Below are 23179 nucleotides of genomic sequence, written 5' to 3' on the forward strand. Positions count from 1 at the left end.
AGAGTAGAGGTTGTAGAGTTCACCCCATCCCCCAAGGATGGCAAGAGAACTCTGACTGACCCAATGGACACTCCAGCAGAAAGTGAATCAGACTACAATGATGATTCCTTAGTAAGTCACCTGATCAACCCAGGGACCAACCCTTTAGAAATGGTGGTTTAATCCTAGGAGCACAAAGGGAGCCTAGTAGCCCTCCTGGACTTGGGATGCACCAGATGTTTGTTTAACTCTGCCCTGATTGAGAAACTGGATATAAGACTCAGACAACTTAAAGTGCCCGTAGCTTTTTGCCAGCTATATGGCTCAATGGCAAGGGAGGATCCCACATTCATCACTAAGCCAGTAGAGATGAGGATGGGCGCACAGATGGAGAACCTGAATTTTATTGTGGACCCTGGCATGGAGAGACCCCTTGTGTTAGGACTGTCTTGGCTTCTGAAATGGAACTTCTATGTGAACTAGAGGAGGGGGTTGCTAAAGATCTGGCGGGCCAGTTGGGAAGGAGGATAGGAGAAGAACCATGAAAGGCTACCCCTAAACTGCTGTGGCTGAAGCCAAAAAGGGAGGTGGGAACAGCCACCAGAGACCGGCCCCAAGGCGATCCTTAGCTCCCCAAAGTGTGCTGGGACTTATGGGACATTTTCAGTGAAAAGGGTTCAGATGTGCTCCCACCCCACCAGCCGACCAAGTGTTCCATAGAAATCCTACTGGAGGCCAAACTACCCAAACTATCCTAAACTATCCATTCTATGACCCCTAGAGAATTGGAGGAACCACAGAATTTATATACAAATACCTGAAGCATGGTTTCATCTAGCCTGCCAGACTGAGGATAGCTGCCCTGAGGGTGGCTGCCCTGGTACTGTTTATGAAAAAGAAGGATGGATCCATTTATCTATGCACTGACTGTCGAGGGCTTAATGCTGTCAGCATGGAAAATGTTTACCCCCTTCCCTTAATGAAGGCCATGCTAGCCTATTTGACCAAGGGGAAGGTCTTCACCAAATTGGATTTGCGGGAGACATACTACCGGGTTAGGATCATGGCAGGGGATGAGTGGAAAATGGCTTTCAATTTCCCTTTAGGATGTTTCCAAGATCTCCATTTCAGACTGCAAGAGGCCTCTGTTGTCTTCATGCAGCTGGGAAACGAAGTACAAGGGAGTGCTGAATGGCTACCTGAATGACATTTTATTCTATACTGAGACAATGGGAGAACACGTAAAACTAGTCAGAGCTTGCTCACAAAACTTTGAACAGCCAAACTATATGCTAAGCCCGTGATGGCGAACCTATGGCACGCGTGCCACAGGTGGCACGCGTAGCCATATCAATGGGCATGCCAGCTCAGTTCTGGCGCACATGCGCATGACGACCAACTGGTTTTTTGGCCTTCTGGGCCCACCAGAAGTAGGGAAACAGGCTGTTTCCTGCCTCCGGAGGGCCTGGGGTGGGGGGTGGGAAAGGCCCATTTTTCTTTCTTACTCCTAGAGGCTCTGGAGGCTGGGGATAGCAAAAAACGTCACTCCCTGTCCCACCGGGAGTTGGGAAATGGGCCCTTTCAGGCCTCCGGAGGGCCTCCGAGGGAGTGGGAAAGGCTGTTTTCGCCCTTCCCAGATGCATAGAGAGCATCTGGAGCCAGGTAAGAAAGAAATATGGGCCTACCAGGCCATCGTGTGCCAGGAGCGGGGGTGGGGGAGGGGGGTTGCGCACACATGCTCTGGGGGGCGCATAGAATTATGGGTGTGGGCACGCGCATGTGCGAACCTCCCCCACCCACCCCTCTCCTGGCACGCGATGGCAAAAAGGTTAGCCATCACTGTGCTAAGCTATCCAAATGTGAATTTTACCAGAGTAAAATTGATTATTTGGGCTACCACATTTCCCATGAGGAAATAGAAATGGACCCCAAAAAGGTGCAGACACTACTAGAGTGGGCTCCTATCTGCACCCGGAAGCAATTACAAAGCTTTCTGGAATTTACAAACTTTTACCACCAATTTATTCCCTCATTTGCCCAGTTAACTCTTCCCATCATCAATCTGCTAAAGACAAAAGGTGAGGGAAATCCCAAGCCCAGTCAGCTGCTTAAATGGATCCTACGGTCATGAACCTACACTTCTAAAAAGCTTAATTAGATGGAGCAGAGATTGCAGTTTGGGAGAAGGAAGTGCACTGGGAAGTCCTAACTTGGAGACATTTCCTAGAAGGGGGAAAAACCCCATTTGAAGTATGGACTGACCATAAGAATCTGGAGGCTCTAACACACACACCCCTGAGGTTATTGCCCAAACAAGTTCATTGGGCTCAGTAATTTAACCGGTTCAACTTCACATTATGATATCTCCCAAGGGGAAAAGAAAACTTTCTAGCAGATGCTTTATCCAGGCTGATGCAGTACAATAGTTCAAAGCCAGAGCTAATTAGGGCAGTCATCCCCTCCAGCTCCTCCCCTCATCGACTGCATCACTAAAAGAGTGAGTCACCCAACTACAGAATAAACCTGGCTGGTGGTGAGGAAAACTTTGGATGAAAGTAGGGAAGCATATTAAAAAAAAGCCAATAAAAAGCACATTAAGCTAAAGGATTTTAAAGTAGGAGATAAGGTCTATCTATCTACCAAATTCTTACAATCTAGACAACTATCCAAAAACTTTGCGCCAAAATATGTTGGACCTTTCCCCATTTAAGGGATTATTAACCCAATGACTGTAAAATGTGAGCTGCCAAAAATGCTCAGACACGTATACCCGTATACCCTGTGTTTCATTGCATCTTATTGAAACCAGAGATCATGTTTTCCCTATACCCTGAGTCATAACCACCTCCCGACCCCATTATGATTGAGGGAGAGCAACAGTTTGAAGCAGTGGTGGGTTCCAAAATGTTTTACTACCGGTTCTGTGGGTATGGCTTATTTTGTGGGCATGACTTGATGGTCATGTGATGGTGGGCATGGCTTGGTTGTCATGTGACTGTGGGTATATATGACTGGGTGGGGATGGCTTGGTGTTCATGTGACTGGGTCGGCGATGCCAACTTGACGTCACTCAGGTCAAGGGTTAGGGTGTCTGGCCTCTCCTCACCTCAAAGGCCTCAACGAGATACAATTTTTCTGTATATTTATTTACTACTACTTAACATCCAAAATATACTATTTAATCCTATGTATATATGCCATATGTGTACATACATATTACATAGTATAGAGTGTGTATAGGCACACAAAAAGATACATTATCTACTATATATACTGTATGTGTATGTACACACACACACACACACACACACACACACACACACACACACACAGTTCTTCTAAAACTATACACATTCAACCTCACTTACTACATTTGGAAAAACACACCCAGAGTCTACTTTCTGCCACACATTTAACTATAACTTCTGTATATTTAGAACATTACACACACCTTCAGATGTTCTTCCCTAGCTTGCACATGACCGTTAGAGCCAGGAGAGGTCATGGATTGAGTAAAATGTGGTGAAACTCACTTAACAATGCTCTTGCTTAGCAACCAAAATTTTGGGCTCAATTGTGGTCGTAAGTCAAGGACTATCTCTGCTTTCCTCTGCAAGGCAGCCTTGTCCTAGTAAACTCTTTCTCCTTTCTGGCAATTTTCCTCTTTGTTAGAGGCACCAAAATAATCCAGATGATATAAAGTTTTCTGCTGGAGCAGGGGGTTGGACTAGATGGCCTCCAAGGTTCCTTCCAGCCCTAGATTGCTGCCCTGTTTCAAAGCATCTTCTGAAGCCACGTCTAGTGCCAGGGTTTGTGGTCCTTCCTTCCTTTTCTTTCTTTCTTTTTCTCTCTCTCTTCTCTCTTTCTCCCTTCCTCTTTCTCCCTTTCTTTCTTTCTTTCTTTCTTTCTTTCTTTCTTTCTTTCTTTCTTTCTTGTCTCTCCCTCTCTCCCTTCCTCTTTCTTTCTCTTTCTTCCTTTCCTCTCTCTCTCTTTCCCTTCTTTCTTTCTTTCTTTCTTTCTTTCTTTCTTTCTTTCTTTCTTTCTTTCTCTTTCTTTCTTTGTCTCTTTCTCTTTCTTTCTTGTCTTTCCCTCCTTCCTTTCTCTTTTTCTTTCTTTTTCTTTCTTTCTTTGTCTTTCTTTCTTTTCTCTCTCTCTCTTTCTCTTTCTTTTTTTCTTTCTTTCGTTTCTCTCTCTCTCCCTTCCTCTTTCCTTCTTCCTCTTTCTCTTTCTTTCTCCTTTCTTTCTCTCTTTATTTTCTCTCTCTCTCTCCCTCCCTCCCTTCCCTTCCTCCTGAAACACCAGCAAAATCCACCACTTGTCCTAGGTCTAGGAGTTTGGTCTAGGACAGGGGTCTCCAACCTTGGCAACTTTTAGATTTTTTTTAATAAAAGTTTTTTTATTTTTTACACAGACAAACAAACAATCGCTCTAATCTTAATCAAATTTTATTTTTCCCTTACTTTCTCCAAGTTAAAACCCTTAAATTTGAAATAAATCATTTTTCTAATAGTTAACCTTAACTCTAAATCATCCTATTCAAATATTTCCCCATTGCAACCTTTCCCCAAAATAATATAATTTCCAGTATTTCCCTAAATTCCCTTATTCCAATCACAAATATTTTTCTTTGTCAATATTACAATCAAATATCTTACTCAAAGTCATTTAAATGTATAACATTACAATCATTCATTTCTTTCCATTACTTTTTCAAATATATGTGTAATCTCTTCTTATAAAGCAGTAAGCCAAATTAATTTTCACAATACAATATAATTTCCGATGCTTTAGCTGAATTCCATAGTTATAATTAAAAGTATTTCAAATATTACAATCTTATATATTAAACTTATCTATATTCATAAATCTTACTTCAAATCATTTATAATTCTATTTCGCAATTCTCATTTTTTAATGTAAACCCAATTTTCAATTGTTTTTTCAAATATATATATTTTCTATACCTCTTCAGCAGTGTTTTAGTCTCTTCTTATTAAACAGTAAACCTAATTAATTTTCAAAATACAATATAATTTCCAATGTTTTGGTTAAATTCCATAGTTACAATTAAAAATATTCCAAATATTACAATCTCATGTATTTAACTTATTTATATTTGTAAATCTTATTTCAATTCATTTATAATTTGAAGTAGTTTTCCATTGTCTTGTACATAATTTAAACAGAATTAATTTTCAGCTTAATTTCAAATGTTTTAGTTAGTTTCATTATTACACTTAAAGACATTCCAAGTATTACAAACTCACCTATTGAGTTTTTAAAATTCATTTATATCTATAGATCTTACTTCAATTCATTTTTAGTTCTAAATGTATATCACATATTTCTCTTTTCCCTTTCCATCAATTACTTCTTTCTCCCTTTCTCCCATTTTTTATTTTCTTCTTTCCACCCTGTCAGATCCCTAAAAGTGATACTGCCATTCAGTTGGAGGAGGGGGGACACTTGGATTCGATTCCCTAGCATCGCCTGTGTCAACATATACTTTACAATCTATATCCTGGCACCAAAGAGCCCTGAGATCTCCTTTACCTACAGGAATTTTTATGATAGCCATGTGGGTTGTCTCACTTTAAAGTAAATGGTGGGAATGCATGTTTGTTCGGGTTCTCATAGGAAATAGTAAAGAAAACATCTTCACACTTGTGTATTGGCTAAAATCTGCATTCTGATTTAAAGGGAGGGGTCTCTACCACTTTAATCCTACTGCTTTGCCTAAGGGTATTCAGATCTTGCTTTAGCTGGATGGCTGTCACTTCTGCTTAATAAAAGAATCCTTTTGAACAACCACGTTTCAAGAGTTCGTACTTTTTTAAATTGGAAGGAGAGGCAATCCTTACACCCCCCTTTTTTCTCCATTTTGAAATCCTGAACTCTTCTATTTTGCCCTGTATTTCCAATTACTCTCCATCCCCTTTTCATATTTCTTTTTTTCCCACTGTTAATCCAAGTGTAATCATTTGAGTTTTTTACATTTTTTCTCTTCCCCCCTTCTTTCTCTCCTTGCCTCTTTCCACCCTCTCTATTTTTATCATTGTTAATCCCAATGTAATCTTTAAGGTTCTCCTTTATTACTAAACTTATCCCTTTTCTCCCAGTTCTCCTCTCCCTTTCATTGTTGCTTCCCACATAATCATTTAATTTTTTGTAATAAATATCTTTATTTTTATCTTTATCTTTGTCTTCAGTATCACTTTCTCGCTTCTCATTCGTAGTTTCTTTATCCATTTGGGTATATTCTAACATAGTTTCTGATTCATCAAGTTTTTAGACTTGTGGACTTCAACTCCCAGAGTTGAAGCTTTGCTGACTGAGGAACTCTGAGAGTTGAAGTGCACAAGTCTTAAAGTTGCAAAGGTTGGAGACCCCTGCCCTAGGGAACAATCCAAGTCGCTAAAAAACCCCAAATAAATAAATAAATAAATAAATAAATAAATAAATAAATAAATAAATAAATAAATAAATAAATAAATAAATCCACGTCGCATCTGTTTTAGGGGAGGAGGTTCAATTCATAGCCCAGTTAAAGACTGAAATGAAATGCTCCAGGCTGACAGCATTGTTTCCAATGACATTCAGCTCCAGATCAGATCGGGCTTTTTTTTTTTTTTTTTTTTTTTTTGCATGAAGGAGGAACATGGAGCGAATGAAACAAAAGAGCCTCCAGCCTCAGAGAGATGCTGACGTGGCCATCTCCAGTGCTGGATGCCGGATACGCCTCTTATTTTTGTCAGACCATTACCTTTTTGGGGCAAGGGTTGCTTTTTACAGCGTGGCAAGGAACAACAAACAGCGCCAGTTGCCTTGGCTGCTGCTGCAGCTGCTGCTGCCCTTACCCTGCAGAGGTCCAGCAAGGTCTCGCCAAAACACCACATTCACTCAGAGATGATTTCTCTTTCCCCGCTCCAGGACTGCGCTAAGCGGTGGCTCATTTCCGCCCTGCCCCACCACACTACCATTACACAAAGTAACTTAAAGGGTGCCCTGTCTCTCTCTCTCTCCCACCCCACCCACCCCCCACCCTGCTTCCCTTTTACTTTTCTTTAACACACCCTACTTCCCTCCCCAAATCTCATGAGGCGGCCACTCGCGGCCTGTGGAGGAAGCATCCTCCATGCTGCCCTTGAGGTGGCTGTGGGAGCCCTTGAGGTGGCTGTGGGAGGGGAAAAAAAAGGCTCAGCCTCTGAAGCCTCTTGAAAGAGACCTCCTTGTGTGTGGGTTTTGCAGGCTGAGGCGAGCCAGGCAAAGGCAGCCTGGGGAACCAGCCAGCTGCGATTGGCCCCTTTCCTTCTGCTGCATATGCCACCTCTTCCTTCTCTCTGCTAACAAAAGTTGGAGAGGAAAAGGCATTTGCTTTGTCACACATTTCTCCGTGTTTCTATTCCAAGTCAGCCGCAGCCACCCTCCCATCTGCTGTTGGGAAGGCGATGCAGAGCGAGAGGGGCAGAAGCCCCCTGCATGCAGCCGCGTGAGTAATAATGGGGGCGACTCGTCGCTCCCATGTAACACCCTTCTTGTGCGAGCTGCACTGGCTCCCGGTGGTCTTCCGGGTGCGTTTCAAGGTGTTGGTTACCACCTTTAAAGCGCTCCATGGCTTAGGACCTGGTTATCTACAGGACCGCATTCTGCCACCGATTGCCTCCCACTGACCAATACGCTCCCACAGAGAGGGCCTCCTCAGGGTGCCATCAGCCAAACAATGTAGGCTGGCGACCCCCAGGGGGAGAGCCTTCTCTGTGGGGGCCCTGGCCCTATGGAATGAACTGCCCCTGGACATACGAAGGATCCCCGACCTCCGTGCCTTCCGTCGTGCTCTGAAGACCCTATTATTCCAGCAAGCTGGTCTGATGGGATAAAGGATTTTAAATTGGGTTTTGGTAGGGGTTTTAAAATGATTTTAGTTGGGTGTTTTAAAGTCGGCCAATGATTGAATTATTTTAATTAAGTTTTTAAATTTTTGTTGTATATTGTTTTTATCATGGCTGTTCACCGCCCTGAGTCCTTCAGGAGAAGGGTGGTATATAAATATAATGAACTAACTAACTAACTAACTGTGCAGGGAGAGGGCCAGGCCAGGCCCGGCCACGCCACCGCAAAGCCCGCAGCGCTTTCTGTTTGGCCTGGGCGGCAGCGCTTACCCAGGCAGGCTAGTGCAGGTAGCCCTTCATCTTGGTGCTCCCTTGCCTGACACCCTCCCTCCCCACCTGGCTGCAGACATCCACCTTCCCAAAGCAACCTCCCAAAGCAACCCTGTTGCCGTTTGCTTTTGTTTCGTGGCAGGAGAAGGAAGAAAGAGAGCGGCAGCAGCACGGTGGTGCTCCAGGAGGGCAGGCAGTACCCGAGGCAGAGGGAAAGGCAAGCGGGTAGCAGTTGGCTAAAGGCCCTGCAGAAGCTGAGCATGCCAGGCACAAAAGGCAAGCGAGCCTCACCATGTCCCTGTGAGGAGCTGAGCACAATGGGTCTCCCTCCCTCCCCCAGCATCGGCCTTACCTTCTAGATCCTCTGCTGGCGTATTCAGCATGCCCATCGGAGCCAGTGCGTTGGAAAGGCTGACGGTGGGTGGCCCTTGGTGGAGATGTAGCCACTGCTCTGGGGCTGAGAGGGGCGCTGCCGCCACAGTGGTGCTCTGTGAGGGCAGGCGGATGTCCCAGCCCCAGGGCTGCTGCACGTGTCCTGGGGCAGTACAGTGGTGGCGTCTCCACCAAGGGCCGGCCGCTCACCCACTGGCCAGGCCAGGCTGGACACCAACCTTGGAAGGCAAGGGGGCATGAGGGACCACTGGGAAGGCAGCATGGAAGGCAGGCAAGCATGGCAGAGCTGCGGGGAAGGAAGTAGGCTGCTAGCTCCCTTCCCCGCAGCCCTGCCATGCTTGCCTGCCTTCCACGTGGCCTTCCGCTTGCCTGCCTTCGCAAGCTGGCCACCAGGATGCCAGGAAGGCAGCATGGAAGGCAGGGAAGCATGGCAGGGTTACGGGACATGGGGAAGGGAGTAGGGGAGGCAGGGGCAGCTAGGTAGGCCGCGACTCGCAGGCTTACCTGGCAGGCAGATCAGGGCTGCTCAGTTGGGGTGCAGTGCTTCAGGCAGGCAAGCTGCAAGTGAGGACCCATGCAGTAGAAGTGAGGAGTGACTGGGTGGAGGGGGCGGGGCGAGCGAATGTCAGGTGGCCAGGGCCAGCGAGTGGGAACTGGTTTGGGGGTGTGGCCAACCAGCGATCACTACCGATTCCACGATCTAGCCCAAATTACCGCTACCGGTCCTCGCGAACCAGTAGCAACCCACCACTGGTTTGAAGTCAAAGACATTTTGGACTCCTGTATACATTGGGGGGAAACCCAGTACTTAATAGCATGGAAAGACTTCCCTCCCTCAGAGACTGAATGGGTTGATTCCCAACATTTTAAAGCCTCCAGAGTACTTTAAAATATTCCATAAACAGTACCCAGATAAACCTCATTGAAGTATCTGCTAATTAGAGAATTTCTGTTTATCTCTCCCTCCCCTCTTTTTTTTCCTTTACAGGATTAACATCTCTGTCAAGGGGGGCAGAATGTCAGGACTGCCAGGCTCAGCTTGGCGCCTCATAGGCATCCTGCCATCAAAGGCTAGAAGGAGGGGGAAGATGGACAATAAAGCTTTATGTATACATGATGGGAAATAGGGAGGGGGGAAAGACAGGTGATAAAGATCAGACAAGCTCAGAACCTCCATTGTTATGTGGGGGCTGGGGGGGGGCTAGAGATAACTGCCCCTGTTTCCCCCCAATGCTTCTCTACCAAGACTATGCCCACCTTGGATTGTCGGCTAGCTCACTGACTCACCTGACGCCAAGTTTATTCTCATCTGAACTTTCCCTAACTGTGGGGAGGACTATTTAAATCTGAATGGGGGCTGGTACATGGCTCCATCCCATCAGCTGAGAGGGCTGGGCTCAGTTAAGCCACCGTGAGAGGGTGGCTCTGATGTCGGGGCCCCTGGGGGCTGAACTGGGATGATATTGAATTTCTTGCATCTGCCAGCAGAGGGGACCTGATCATCGGACCAACCGCCGTGAGAGGGCGGTTTTTTGGACCTGAGCCCCGGATGCTGTGCTGTCTGCATTGGTTCATCGCTGCCATCTCACCACAAGAGGGGGTCGAATGGTTGATCGGACCTCCGTGAGAGGGTGGTTGGGTCTTCCCCCCTTCCCCCCCTTGGACTGTGGTCGACCTGGAACTTGACTTCATCCTCTGTTGTGAGGGGACAGTGGACCGGTCCTGTTGAAAATGTTCTTGAGACTCCCATTCCATGTCTCTCCCCTGGACCTTCTATATGGACCCCTAGGATATGGTTGCTCCCATCCTCTGTGGTCAAGATGTATTCAGCAGCGGAGCTTCTTGGTCTGCGAGACTCCCCCCTCTCGCAGGCTTGGCCCTCCACTCTATCGAGGGCCTACCTCGATGACGGGCTTTGGAACCCCGAGAGGTGGCATGCCGCAAAGAGGGGGTTGTGGGGTTTTTTAAAATTGTCTTTTTGTAATCTTTTAAGGGGCTTAGGGCGGGGGGTGGGGAGAGAGGGGCATAGGTCAGGCCCGTTACAGGGGCATGGAACGGAGGGCGGGGAGCGGGGTGTGGAGGAGCTCAGTGTGGATAGGGTGGAGGGCAGTTCTATCAGGACCGTGGTTGGGAGGGGCAGATATGGCGGGAGTAGGGGGCCACATCAGGTGGTGGGGGCACGCACCCGCTATCTTCAAGCGGTGGCATGCCTCGGCCCCCATGACTCTTCTCGTCTCCCCGGCTGTCCAGAGTCTCAGAGCCCAGGCCTTAGACTGATGTTGTGCAACGCCAGGTCCGTGGTTAATAAGGCCCCCCTCATTTGTGAGCTAATACAGGAGGGGGGTGCGGACCTGGCAGGTATTACAGAGACCTGGTTGGGCCAAGAGGGGGGGTCCCCCTCGTAGAGATGTGCCCACCAGGTTTCCGCGCATTCCATCAGCCAAGGGCCCAGGGCAGGGGTGGGGGGGGTGGCGGTCGTTATAAAGGAAGGTCTTGATCCGAGGGAGGCCACTGTACCTCAGATAGCCGGATGTGAGTCTCTCCTGGTGAAGTGGGGCCATGGGATGCAGGTGGGCCTGCTGATCGCGTACCTGGCTCCTTGCCACGTGACAGCGGCCCTGCCCGAGCTTCTCAACGTTATTGCCGGGGTGGCGGTTGATACCCCCAGACTTTTGGTCATGGGGGATTTCAACCTGCCATCTACCGGTGGGGCGTCTGGGATGGCTCGGGAGTTTATGGCTTCCATGACAGCCATGGACCTGACACAATTAATTCATGGCCCCACTCACGTGGGAGGACACATTCTGGACTTGGTTTTTATCTCTGGTCAGTGGCGGAGTGGTCTGGATATAGGGGATATAGTTATTGAACCCCTGTCATGGTCGGACCATTCTCTCCTGAGACTGGACCTTTTGACCGCTGCACCCCACTGCAGGGAGGCGGAACCAACCAGGTGGTTCCGCCCCAGGCGCCTGATGGATCCTGATAGGTTCCAGAGGGAGCTTGGGCCAGTTCCTGAAACTCTGGCTCACGACTCGGCTGAAGATCTGGTGGCTGCCTGGGATAGGACAGCCGCCAGTGCTCTGGACCGAGTCGTGCCTTTGCGGCCTCTGACCCGACGCCGAACCTGCCCGGCCCCTTGGTTTTCCGAGGAGCTGAGGGAGATGAAGCGCCGGAAAAGACGCCTAGAGAGTGGTTGGAGGGCTAGTCGCTCCGAATCCGACCGAACACTAGTTAGGTCTCATATTAAGACCTATCTAGTGGCGATAAAAGCGGCAAAGCGTAACCACTTTTCCGCTCTTATTGCATCGGCAGATAACCGCCCAGCCGCCTTGTTTAGGGTGACCCGCTCCCTCCTATATCAGGGAGCGCAGGAAGACCCCTTGCAAGGGCAGGCTGAGGATTTTGCACAGTATCTGCACGATAAAATCGCTCAGATTCGGGAAGGCTTGGACTCTGACTGGGTAGATCCCGGCGGGGTGACTGAGGCTGGTCTTGAGAATGTTACCTGAGATGAGTTCGACCCTGTGACTCCTGAGGACGTGGACAGGATCCTGGGGAGGTTAAACGCAACCACATGTTTATTGGACCCGTGCCCCTCCTGGCTGGTACTGGCCACCCGGGAGGTAACACGAGGCTGGCTCCAGAGGATCATAAATGCTTCTCTGAGAGAGGGTTTCTTGCCTCCCGCCTTGAAAGAGGCGGTGGTGAGGCCCCTCCTCAAGAAGCCTTCTCTGGACCCGGCCGTTTTGGCAAACTATCATCCGGTCTCCAACCTTCGCTTTGTTGCGAAGGTTGTGGAGAGTGTGGTTGCGCGACAGCTTCCACAGTTCCTGGATGAAACCGTCTATCTAGATCCGTGCCAGTCCGGCTTCAGGCCTGGGTACAGCACGGAGACGGCATTGGTCGCATTGGTGGATGATCTCTGGAGGGCTCGGGACAGGGGTTGTTCCTCTGTTCTGGTCCTGTTAGACCTCTCAGCGGCCTTTGATACCATCAACCATGGTATCATGCTGCGCCGGCTGGAGGGACTGGGGGTGGGAGGCACCGTGTTGCGGTGGTTCTCCTCCTATCTCTCTGACCGGTCGCAGTCTGTGTTGGCAGGGGGGCAGAGGTCGACCTCGAGGCGCCTTGCTTGCGGGGTGCCGCAAGGGTCGGTCCTCTCGCCGCTCCTGTTCAACATTTATGTGAAGCCGCTGGGTGAGATCATCCGTGGTTTTGGGGTGTGATGCCATCTGTACGCTGATGACACTCAGCTGTACATTTCCACCCCAGACCACCCCAATGATGCCCTCGAAGTGATGTCCCAGTGTCTGGAGGCCGTGCGGGTCTGGATGGGGAGGAACAGGCTTCGGCTCAACCCTTCCAAGACCGAGTGGCTGTGGATGCCAGCGTCCCTGTATAGCCAGCTGGTGCCATTGCTGGCTATTGGGGGCGAGTCATTGACCCCCACAGAGGGGGCTCGCAACTTGGGCGTCCTCCTGGACACACGGCTGTCTTTAGAAGAGCATATGACGGCCGTGGCCAGGGGGGCTTTTTATCAGGTTCGCCTAATACGCCAGTTGCGCCCCTTTCTGGATCGGGACTCCTTGTGCACAGTCACTCATGCCTTGGTTACGTCACGCCTGGACTACTGTAACGCTCTCTACATGGGGCTCCCCCTGAGGAGCACCCGGAGGCTCCAGCTGGTGCAGAATGCGGCCGCGCGGGTGATTATGGGAGCGACATGGCGCTCCCACATAACACCTCTCCTGCGCGAGCTGCATTGGCTCCCGGTGGTTTCCGGTTGCGCTTTAAGGTGTTGGTTCTCATCTTTAAAGCGCTCCATGGCTTAGGGCCAGGGTATTTGCGAGACCGCCCGCTGCTACCGATAACCTCCCACCGGCCAATACGCTCTCACAGACAGGGCCTCCTCGGGGTGCCGTCGGTCAGGCAATGTCGGCTGGCAGCCCCCAGGGGGCGAGCCTTCTCTGTGGGGGCACCCGCCCTGTGGAATGAGCTGCCTCCTGGAATACGATTGATCCCGGACCTCCGGACCTTCCGTAAAGCCCTGAAGACGTTTTTATTTCATCAAGCCGGCCTAGCCTAAATGGTTTTTTTAATTGGGATTTTAAATTTTATGGATTTGGGGTTTTAAATTTGGGTAGCCAATGATTTAATTCTTTTAATTATCTTAACTTTTGCATTTGTATGTTTTTTAATTTTGGCTGTTCACCGCCCTGAGTCCCTTCTGGGAGAAGGGACAAATTTACAAATTAAATAAATAAATAAATAAATAAATAAACCAGTTTGTACCAGCATCCGAGGCCACGCATCCTGAGAGAATGTGAATTACCCCCAAAACACCTCAGCGTTTTCAGAACACTTCAGCAAATTCTGATTGGCTGAAGAACGGCAGGTCATAGAGTAGGACTGGGATGAGGGGAAACCTTTCTGTATCTTTTTTTTTTTTGCAAAAAGTTTTTTAATTTTTTTTTTTTCAAACATACAAATTACATCTTTTCGGAACAGAGCTTTGATCTGGTCATCAATTTGTTCAATTTTTTGTCATCTTTAACAAAATTTTATATATTCTATTTTGCCATAACACTTATTTCTCAATCTTAAATCACATATTCGACTAATACCATCTTAAAAAGAGTTTATTCATATTTACTTAATCAAAACAATTACCCTTCTATTAACCCACCTAAAATCTTAAATCAGTTAATAACTCATAATACATTTATCAAATTTAAATCTTATCTCTAATCTTAAAAATATAGCAATTTAACATTTGATATTTAGACATAGTTCTTAATTCAAATAATGCTATTTTAATTTTCTTTTCTTTTTTGCTTAAGTAAAAAATGTTCAAATTATTACAATTGTTATACATATTTGAACAATATCCCAATTATTATAGCTATCGATTTTCTCAAACAATACCTTCCAATATCTTAATAAAAATTGATTCATTATGTCCATTTATATATTTTCTTTTTACATAATCTAATTTAATCTTTTCTTTTATCCTTCCACTGTTAATCCCAGTGTAATCATCTTTATTTCACTGTTAATCCCAGTGTAATCATCTTTATTTTTTTCTTACTGTTAATCCCAGTGTAATCATCTTTATTTTTTTCACTGTTAATCCCAGTGTGATCTCTAGGAACCTTCTTTTATCATTCTACTGTTAATCCCAGCATAATCATCTTTTACTTTTGTAAATATATTATTCAAACATATTCAAATTATTACAATTGTTATACGTATTTAAATAATTTCCCAATTATTATAGCCATCAATTTTCTCAAATAATACCTTCTAACATCTTAATAAAAAATTAATTCATTATGTCTATTGCTATATTTTCTTTTAACATAGTCTATTTTCCACACATTTTAGCTTCAATCCATATTTCATTTCTAAGTATCTGTAACATATTTCTTCTCACATTTGTTGATCTCAATATAGTCATTTTATAAATCCAAATCCTAGACTTTTTTATTTCCCTTAATATTTTCCACCGTTTATTCTTTTATCATTCACTGTTAATCCAAATATAATCATCATTATATTATTATTAATCTCAATATAACCATCATGTTATTGTTAATCTCAATATAATCTCTAGAGACCTCCTTTTTATCGTTACTATTCACATATTCAGTTATTTATTCATATTTAATCACAATGTCTTTATATTCTTTATTTTCCACTTCTGTGTCTTATTTCTCCATCTTCATTTTCTTGTCCACTCGTGTATACTTCATTTCAACTTTTATGTCCTCAAATTTTTGTCCTCTATGCAACATTATTCCTCTTATTTCCATTCTCCAAATCAAATAAATCAATTTATTCCTTCTCTGATTCCTACACCCTTTTTCTTTTTAGGTTAATGTTATTCCAATTATAAAAATTCCGTTGTGTTCCCTTCTTTTTATTTTTTTATTCCTCCAAAAGTCAAACCGCTTGTAGACAAGAAAATCCTCTTCCACAAATTCTCACAGTTGTTATCTGTGAAATTCACAATTTTCCAAAACAAAAAACCAAGTTGCAATTGTTATCCATTCCTTTTGTTTTTCCTTGCAATTTAAAAAAGAAAGGGGAAAAAAAGGGGTCTCTTTATTTCTTTTCAATCCTTTGACCATATCTAATTGTTTAAAATTCCCAAATAGTTTATTCAGAAATCAATTTTCTATTGGGTTTTTATCTCTTTAAAGTTGCATTTCAAAATCTTCTTTGCCCCCATGCTCCTTAGCTGCTATTATTTCATTAGAGATCTTATAATTGTAAGATGTTTCTCTTGTTGTTATTTCAAGCCTGGGTTGGCTCTCACTCACCTGGCTTCAAAAAGACTCTGTTCCATTCCTCTCCTCTCTCCAGCTCTATACTTAGTACTTAGTCCGGTTGTCCCAGCTTCGTGGCAGCTGCCATGGCTGCTGTCCCCCGCCGCCAACTCACAGAGAGTTCCCTCTGACCTCCGAAGAACTTGCCTGTTCCTCTTGGTTGTCCGAGGTGCCTCTCTTTCTTCTCCGTCCCTGCAGGATGGTTCTGGTCCGAAGACAGCTGGTCGGCAGTGGTTCATCAGCCAGGGTTTTCACGGAGCTCATCGGAGCCCGCTAATTCCCCGACTGTCTCACCAAACCAGAAGTCCCCTTTCTGTATCTTTTGAGCATGGGAAATCCAGAGCTAGTCTGACTTTACTGCAGCCAATATCTTTTTAGTAAATAACCTTTTGCTTCAATCCAATGGAGTTGATGGTCTTTAAAAACGAATAAAGTTCACGTAGTTCAGGTTTTGGCTTGTGCATCTCTGTGAAAAGTTCTTTTCTGTAGGTAACATGCAATGCTGCACCACTGTCCAAAGTCCACAGGAGTCGTCTGTCGTACTCTGGTTGAGGTTGTGGATCATTGGTTAAAGCCAATGTGGCGAGTGGAGTTTGTGGATCATGCCGGGGACCACGACGACCTTGTCTTCCGCCTCTGCCTCTGCCTCTGGAATCTGTTCCTCTGGGCTGGTACGTGACAGGAGCTGGAACTCGTTGGGGACAATCCCGGGTGGCATGTCCCACACGATTGCAGGTGTTGCATCTTGGCATCCTTGGAGCGTAGGTCCTTCCTCGGAAGGGGCGCTTAGCTGGAGCTCTGATGTGGGTGGTCCTCTCAAATGTGGTGTGGCCAACATGAATGCCTCTTCTTCAATTAAAAGTCTACAGACATTGTCCACTGTGCGTTGAGCAATTGGGACTTGGTTAATTTTTGTAACAGCATCTTTCCATTCATAATTCAAAGAGTTAATAATGATGCTGATCATTTGAATATCTTCAATGTTGTGGCCTCTTTCTCTCAATTCTGTTCTCAGTCCTTTCAGTTTGGTCAAATGCCCTCCAATTTGTTCACCGGGTTTCAATCTCGAACCGTGGAGTTCAGACATGAGTAAACATGAAGATTCAATTGAGACAGGCCTGTAGCAATTTTCCAATTCAGCCCAAATTTGTCGGGCTGAAATGCCTGTGGTATTTGCTGTGCCTGTTGTGGACCTAAAAATGGTCTTGGTTGTGCCATTGGAGGTGGGCCAGGAGCTGGCCCTATTTGCACTTGTGGCTGTGGCACATATGCAGGCATTTGTAGCTGCTGTGGCTGATGCACTGGAATCTGCTGTATTCCAGTTGCCATTTGTGCTTGATCTGCAATATTGGCATGACCTGCTGGAGATGCAGTCATTTGCCTTTGCTGCATAAAGCGTGGCTGTGTTCCATCTAAAAGGACACCAACACCACCAGGGGGTGTTTGAGTTTGGGCCTGTGGAAACACTTGTGGCATTTCAGCTTCCTGTAGTAAATTACTTTTGCCAGCAGATGGTGCTGCACCTTTAGCTTCGGGCAGCTTTGCAGTTACAAGGAATGATTGTGTGGCAGGTTTATATGTAACTTGATCAGGGAGACTTTCATGTGACGTATGCAGTGCCCTCTGTCTTAATTGGCCTGACACAGAATCCACCAGGGGGAGTGTCTTTGGCTCCGAGGAAGAAGACAATATGGCGCCTTTTGAAAATCTTAAGTTATCTCTCTTATCTTGCTCAAGCATAGATATAGCCATTTTTGCCTGGGATAGCTCCTGTTCATAGAGTTTTATACGGTCACGATAGGCTTTGATGGCCATCTCACGCCGAGTGAGTTCAGAGTTTTGAGGAGTATAGTAAATTACTTCTCTCTCTATGTGGGAGTGAAAAAACTTTGCCGTTTGTGGAAAATCTGGCTCTGCATCAAGCGTTACAAATTCAGAAGGTTCTGGGGAGACAGTTTGAGAGCTGGCATAATTAGAAGGGGGAGTTACTGACCTCAGTCGTAGTGCTTCGCCTTCAAAAACAGCTCTTCTGTTATTTTCCTCCTGAAGCCTTTGTAGAATTCTTTTCGCTTCTTCATTAGTGAGAGCGGAGATATCTATATTTTTGGCAAAATGCATTCTGTATTTGTTTTACTTCTGTTTCGGCATCTTAGCAAAATAATTAGCATACCTCAGTAGCTAAAAACTAATTGCCTATGCGCTCTTATCAGAAATAACAAAACAAGGAAAAAAGCCATAAATCAACCATCCTCTGCTACCAGATGTCAGGGCATTGATTAATCACATGTTTGGCTCTGGGACAAATCACCCTGGTTAGAGGATGGATCGTGGCTTATTCCTTGTTGCAATATTCTGAAAAGAAACACGAAGAAAAGTTCTCTAATAAAACTCATTTATTTGTTATAAAGAAAATAAAACACCTCACTAACTAAGAAAGTTAATTGCTACATTTTGGCAAGCGAGGTCTCCTGCCGGTCCAGCTGGACCTCTGGCAAGAGAACAAAAGAAAGAGTGTGTGTGAAGCACGTGAAAGAATGTGGACATGCGTAGTAAAATACTGATAAGGAACTTGGCAAACTACAGTAAGTCTATTAGTCCAAAAATAATGAAGCTCAGCTGGGAAATAAAAAAACGCAGTGACATTTCTTTCCTAAGGGATCATATTGGGGCAGGTCCGACAAGCTTTCTGAAGAATTACAACTCCCCAAGCAGCCTTTTAAAGCCCTAAACAACCTTTCTGAATCCTTAAACAACATAGGCCAGGACCTTCCTTCTCTCTATTGCCCATTGTAATTAGATAGACCTACATGAGAATTTTATTTCAAAACATTTGGAGGGCACCATCTTTTGGAAGGCCGACTTGAGGAAAAACAAATGGTAGTATTGGTTCATATTTGTTCTTTGTTTTAAGATCTGTTACCATTTCTTGGGTTTACCTTGCCATTCCTGGATTATTCTATATCCCTCATTTCCTTCACAGGAAATGTGAAGCTGAGGCTTCCAGAAAGGCTGCAATATAAGATGTGACCTATTTTTCTTTAGCTTCTTGTGATTTTAGGATGATATGAAAGAACTAGAGATTTTCTTTTCTGATTTTTCATGATTCACTGTTTTAATGGGGTTTTCTTTTATTAAGATATATGGAGTGAAGTGTTGGGGTTTTTTTGTTTTGGCTTTTTTTAGGTGAATATGTGGTCATGACAGTACACTTCCATCTCCGAAGGAAAATGGGATATTTTATGATACAGACATATATTCCGTGCATCATGACTGTGATCCTCTCCCAGGTGTCATTCTGGATTAATAAAGAATCTGTTCCTGCCAGAACTGTTTTTGGTAAGTGCCACCATTGATTATGTCTGCCTTAACCATGTTGTGTCTTCTCTTTTCAAATCAATATTAATATAGAAAAAGCATTAAGAAACTTTTAAAAGATTACCACAAAAAGAAAACTGAGGGTAGTAGTGGTGATTATACATGTTATACTATAATATACTTCACTATAACTCTTTAGTGAAAGAGTGAAGCTTAGAGAAATAGAACATTAATGTTCTATTTATTCTATTTATTATATATTAATAGAAAATCAGAAGTTGTGGGTGCTCCATCACTGGAGAATTTTAAAGAAGAGATTGGACAGCCATTTGTCTGAAATGGTATAAAGTCTCCTGCTCAAACAGGGGTTGGACTAGATGACCTCCAAGGTCCCTTCAAACTCTATTTTTCTATGTTCTGATAAATATGTTCTGTAATATTTTCTAACACCTATACTAGGTGAGTTATGATGGAAAGAATTTGAAAATAGAAGAAACCTAAGGAATATATATTGTGCTCCAGTTAAATAGTACATTGTGTTCCTATTGTTATTTACCTCAGTAACAACAAAATCTATTATTTTGGTTCTTTGACAAAGGACCAGTCTTTATTTACATGAAGATATACTTCATAAACTGAACTGAAGCATTGAGGTACAGAATAAATATGACTGCTCCCATTTTTCCATATGGAAAGCTCCATTCCTTGTCCATAGCATATGACAATGGCTCTACGACAACTCGCACAGCCAACTCGCCATGGCTATCTCACCATAGCCAACTCACAATGGCCAACTCACCACAGGACAATTCGCAGCAGGACAATAGTTATACTAATATCGAAGAAATAGTGGAATAGAATCATTAAAGAAAGGATGCCAAAGGAGAGATAAAATGAAATGTGAATGACAAAAATTAAAATATTTTTCAACTATTTTAAATAATTATATTGAGTTGTTGAATTGTCCCGCAGCGAGTTGTCCTGTGGTGTGTTGGCCATGGGAATTTGTCCTGCAGCAAGCTGGCCATGGTGAGTTGTTGCATTCCATATAACTATAGGATGTGACCCCCAAACCCCAAACCAGTGCTAATTATGAAGTGGACCAAAACTTTTTCATTGAGATGAATCCCAGTCAAACTGGATGAGATCAACTGGGCGATTCTGGAAGAGGAGAGAATGGGGAAATCAATGCATAAGCAATCACTCATCATGGGTAGAAAATATATTTTTAATTTATTCAAAACAAAATTAGAATACAAAACACAGAACTCAAAAAAAAAGTATCCAAAAGAAAAAACACACAAAACAATTAAAAAAGAAAAAGATCAACCCCACATCACATATACACATAACATCCCCTCTAGAATACTGAGTAATAGATTACTACATTATTTTATTTATTTATTTATTTATTTATTTATTTAAATTTCTATACCGCCCTACTCCCGAAGGACTCAGGGCAGTGAACAGCCACAGGATAAAACACATAAATACAAAAATTTAAAATAGAATAAAAATGAATTAAATAATTTGGCTGAACAAATTTAAAATACCCCATAATTTAAAAACAAATTAAAATTTACATTTAAAAAGGGGAAAAGATTTAGGCCAGGCCAGTACCTTCCCCTTACAAACTGACTTTCCCAAAATTTTTAATCTACTAAATCTATTTACAAATTGTTGACCTGTCTTCTATAAGTTATTTTAATGACAAAGTAGCTAACAGGAATAATAATAACAAAATTAAAGTTTCAAAAATTTTTATTAACAAACTGTTATTGTAATCCACTCGTAGAAAATTTCCCATAACACCTTATCTATCCCAAGTCATCCCAAAAGTTATAAATAGTTCATACTGGAGCAAATATCCATGTTTGCTTAATTAAATATAATAGAGTCAGTCTCCAGAATAAGTCTGTCTTCTGATCAAAGTTCAAATAGAAATAGTTACCAGTTAACTGTAATAAATTGTAATTGCTTCTAGGTGTTGGCAGATCTGTTGCTTGATTATCTTTTCCAGGATCTTCCTAGATATTGATGTCAGGCTTATTGGTTTGTAGTTTACTGGGTCCATTTTCCCCTTTTTTTGAAGATGAGAATCTTCAAAAGATTGAATCTTCAAAAATAAGATTTTTTCCCCTTTTGCATGATGGCAGATGTTAAGAAGCAGTAAGCAGCATCCTTGTCATTGTCCCCCATTAGTGTACTGATTGTTTCTTTCACTTTTTTCTTGTTTTTTATATGTTAAAAGAAACTTTTTAAAAATTATTTTTTACATTTGTTGCAAGTCTTAGTTCACTCTGAGCCTTAGCTTTCTTGACTTCATCTTTGCAGATTTGAGCTATATGCTGGTATTCTGCCTCAGTTATGTATCTCTCGTTCCATGTTTTATAGTTACACTTTTTGTCTTTCTGTTTATCAGAGAGTACTTTGTGCAACCATGCTGGCCTCTTCTTGGATTTCCTATATTTCTGTTATTGTGATGGACTGGGCTTTTATAATTATATATTTTAGTGTTTCCCAAGCTTCTTGGGTTGTTTTCTCCTTTAAGATTTTCATCCATGGATTCCTTCCCAAGCTTTCTCTATGTTAGTCAAAATCAACTCTTTTTAAGCGTAAGATGCTGGTTTTATTATGTTCTATTGTTTTGCATGCATTATATCGAATTCCAATATGATATAGTCACTCTCCCCCAAGGTTCTCCTAAACTTCCACCCCTTTTTTTCTTTTCTTCTCTGTTAGTAAGAATAGCTGTCCCTTTAGTTCCCTCCTCTAACTTTTGGATGACAAAGTTGTCAGCTAGGTTAGTCAGGAACCTGTTTGATCTTTCACATGATGCAGAATTTGTCTTCCAGTTGATGTCAGGGTAAAGTCCCCCTTTTTTAATAGGGCGTATATTTCCTACATTCATTTGTTAACTGACTGGCAAAAAGTTCATCTATTTCTTCTGCCTGGTTGGGTGCTCTGTAGTATACACCTATGGCAATGTCATTCTTTTTTTCTTTTATATTGACCCATATGCATTCTAGGAGGCTTTCATCCTTAATGTCAAGGTTCCAACTGACGAATCCAACCAATTCAGCATTCCGAGACAATCAGCTTTCTCAAAGAACTGTTTTATTGAGTACATCATTTCAGCATGCATGAAAGCAAAACCAACTGTAACTATTTCCCTTGATTTCAGTATAATGAAAGAATAGATATTCCCCTCCCTCCTTACCACAGGTCACATTGTCCAATTAAGTGTTTTGGCGTCTTCCTGGCAACTCCTTCTAGTCTCTGGCCAGCACCTGTTAAGATAAACTTGGTCCCCATAGGACCATCTCTTGTTATTGTTTGGTCTGATATTCAAAGCCTCTCCCCTCTCCCATACTGTGTGGCAAGCTGATAAATGAAAAGATGGCTGTGGCAGCCCAGTTACATTTCAAAGTTGACAATCGGATCCCCCTAGAAAGTGAGAAGCACCTGGAAAACATCAAGCACACACACACACATTAATAAAGCCAGGGGTTCCCTTTGTCCCTAGGGAGGCCCTTTTGGTTTCTGGGATGAAGCTTGTCATAAGTAAATGCCTTATTCTATAACAAGAGATATGTATATATGTACAGGATATTAAGAGTTAATTTATTCCTCCTCCTTTAATGTATTCATGTGTAATCACCCCCTTCCTTGACTCCTCCCCTTTGATATAAATAGAGAGTGCATTCACCTCACGTTTGCTTCTCACTGTAAATCTGACAGAATAAGTAGAATGCCTATTATGAATAAACTCTCCTTTAACTGAAGAAATTGCTTCTGAATTCATCATTGAGTCTGATCCTCAAAATATCATAACAAACTGGTAGCAGTCGATGGTTGAACTGACTCAATAAAATCCAACATGTCTAAGAAAGAAAACCTCAAGAATAAAAAAGAAAGACCCAATACCAGGGCAAATGATAAAGAAACAAAAACAGATCAAGAAATGATCGACGAACCAATAAATACAACAATCAAAGAATC

At 43.6% G+C, this 23179-nt stretch overlaps 1 protein-coding gene across 1 annotated transcript in view; it reads left to right on the plus strand.

Moving 5' to 3' along the window:
• The window catches only part of LOC139320679 (gamma-aminobutyric acid receptor subunit alpha-4-like), a 249948-nt gene that overhangs the window by 130115 nt on the left and 96654 nt on the right, over positions 1-23179 (plus strand). Inside the window, exon 7 of the mRNA XM_070949112.1 lies at positions 19046-19198. Within this exon, the coding sequence (XP_070805213.1) occupies positions 19046-19198 (153 nt within the window). The remainder of the gene's footprint in view (positions 1-19045; positions 19199-23179) is intronic.

The sequence above is a fragment of the Pituophis catenifer genome, unplaced genomic scaffold (genome assembly GCF_029215685.1).
Source record: "Pituophis catenifer annectens isolate HBS135680 unplaced genomic scaffold, rPitCat1.0.hap2 SCAF_8, whole genome shotgun sequence".
NCBI classification, from domain to species: domain Eukaryota; kingdom Metazoa; phylum Chordata; class Lepidosauria; order Squamata; family Colubridae; genus Pituophis; species Pituophis catenifer.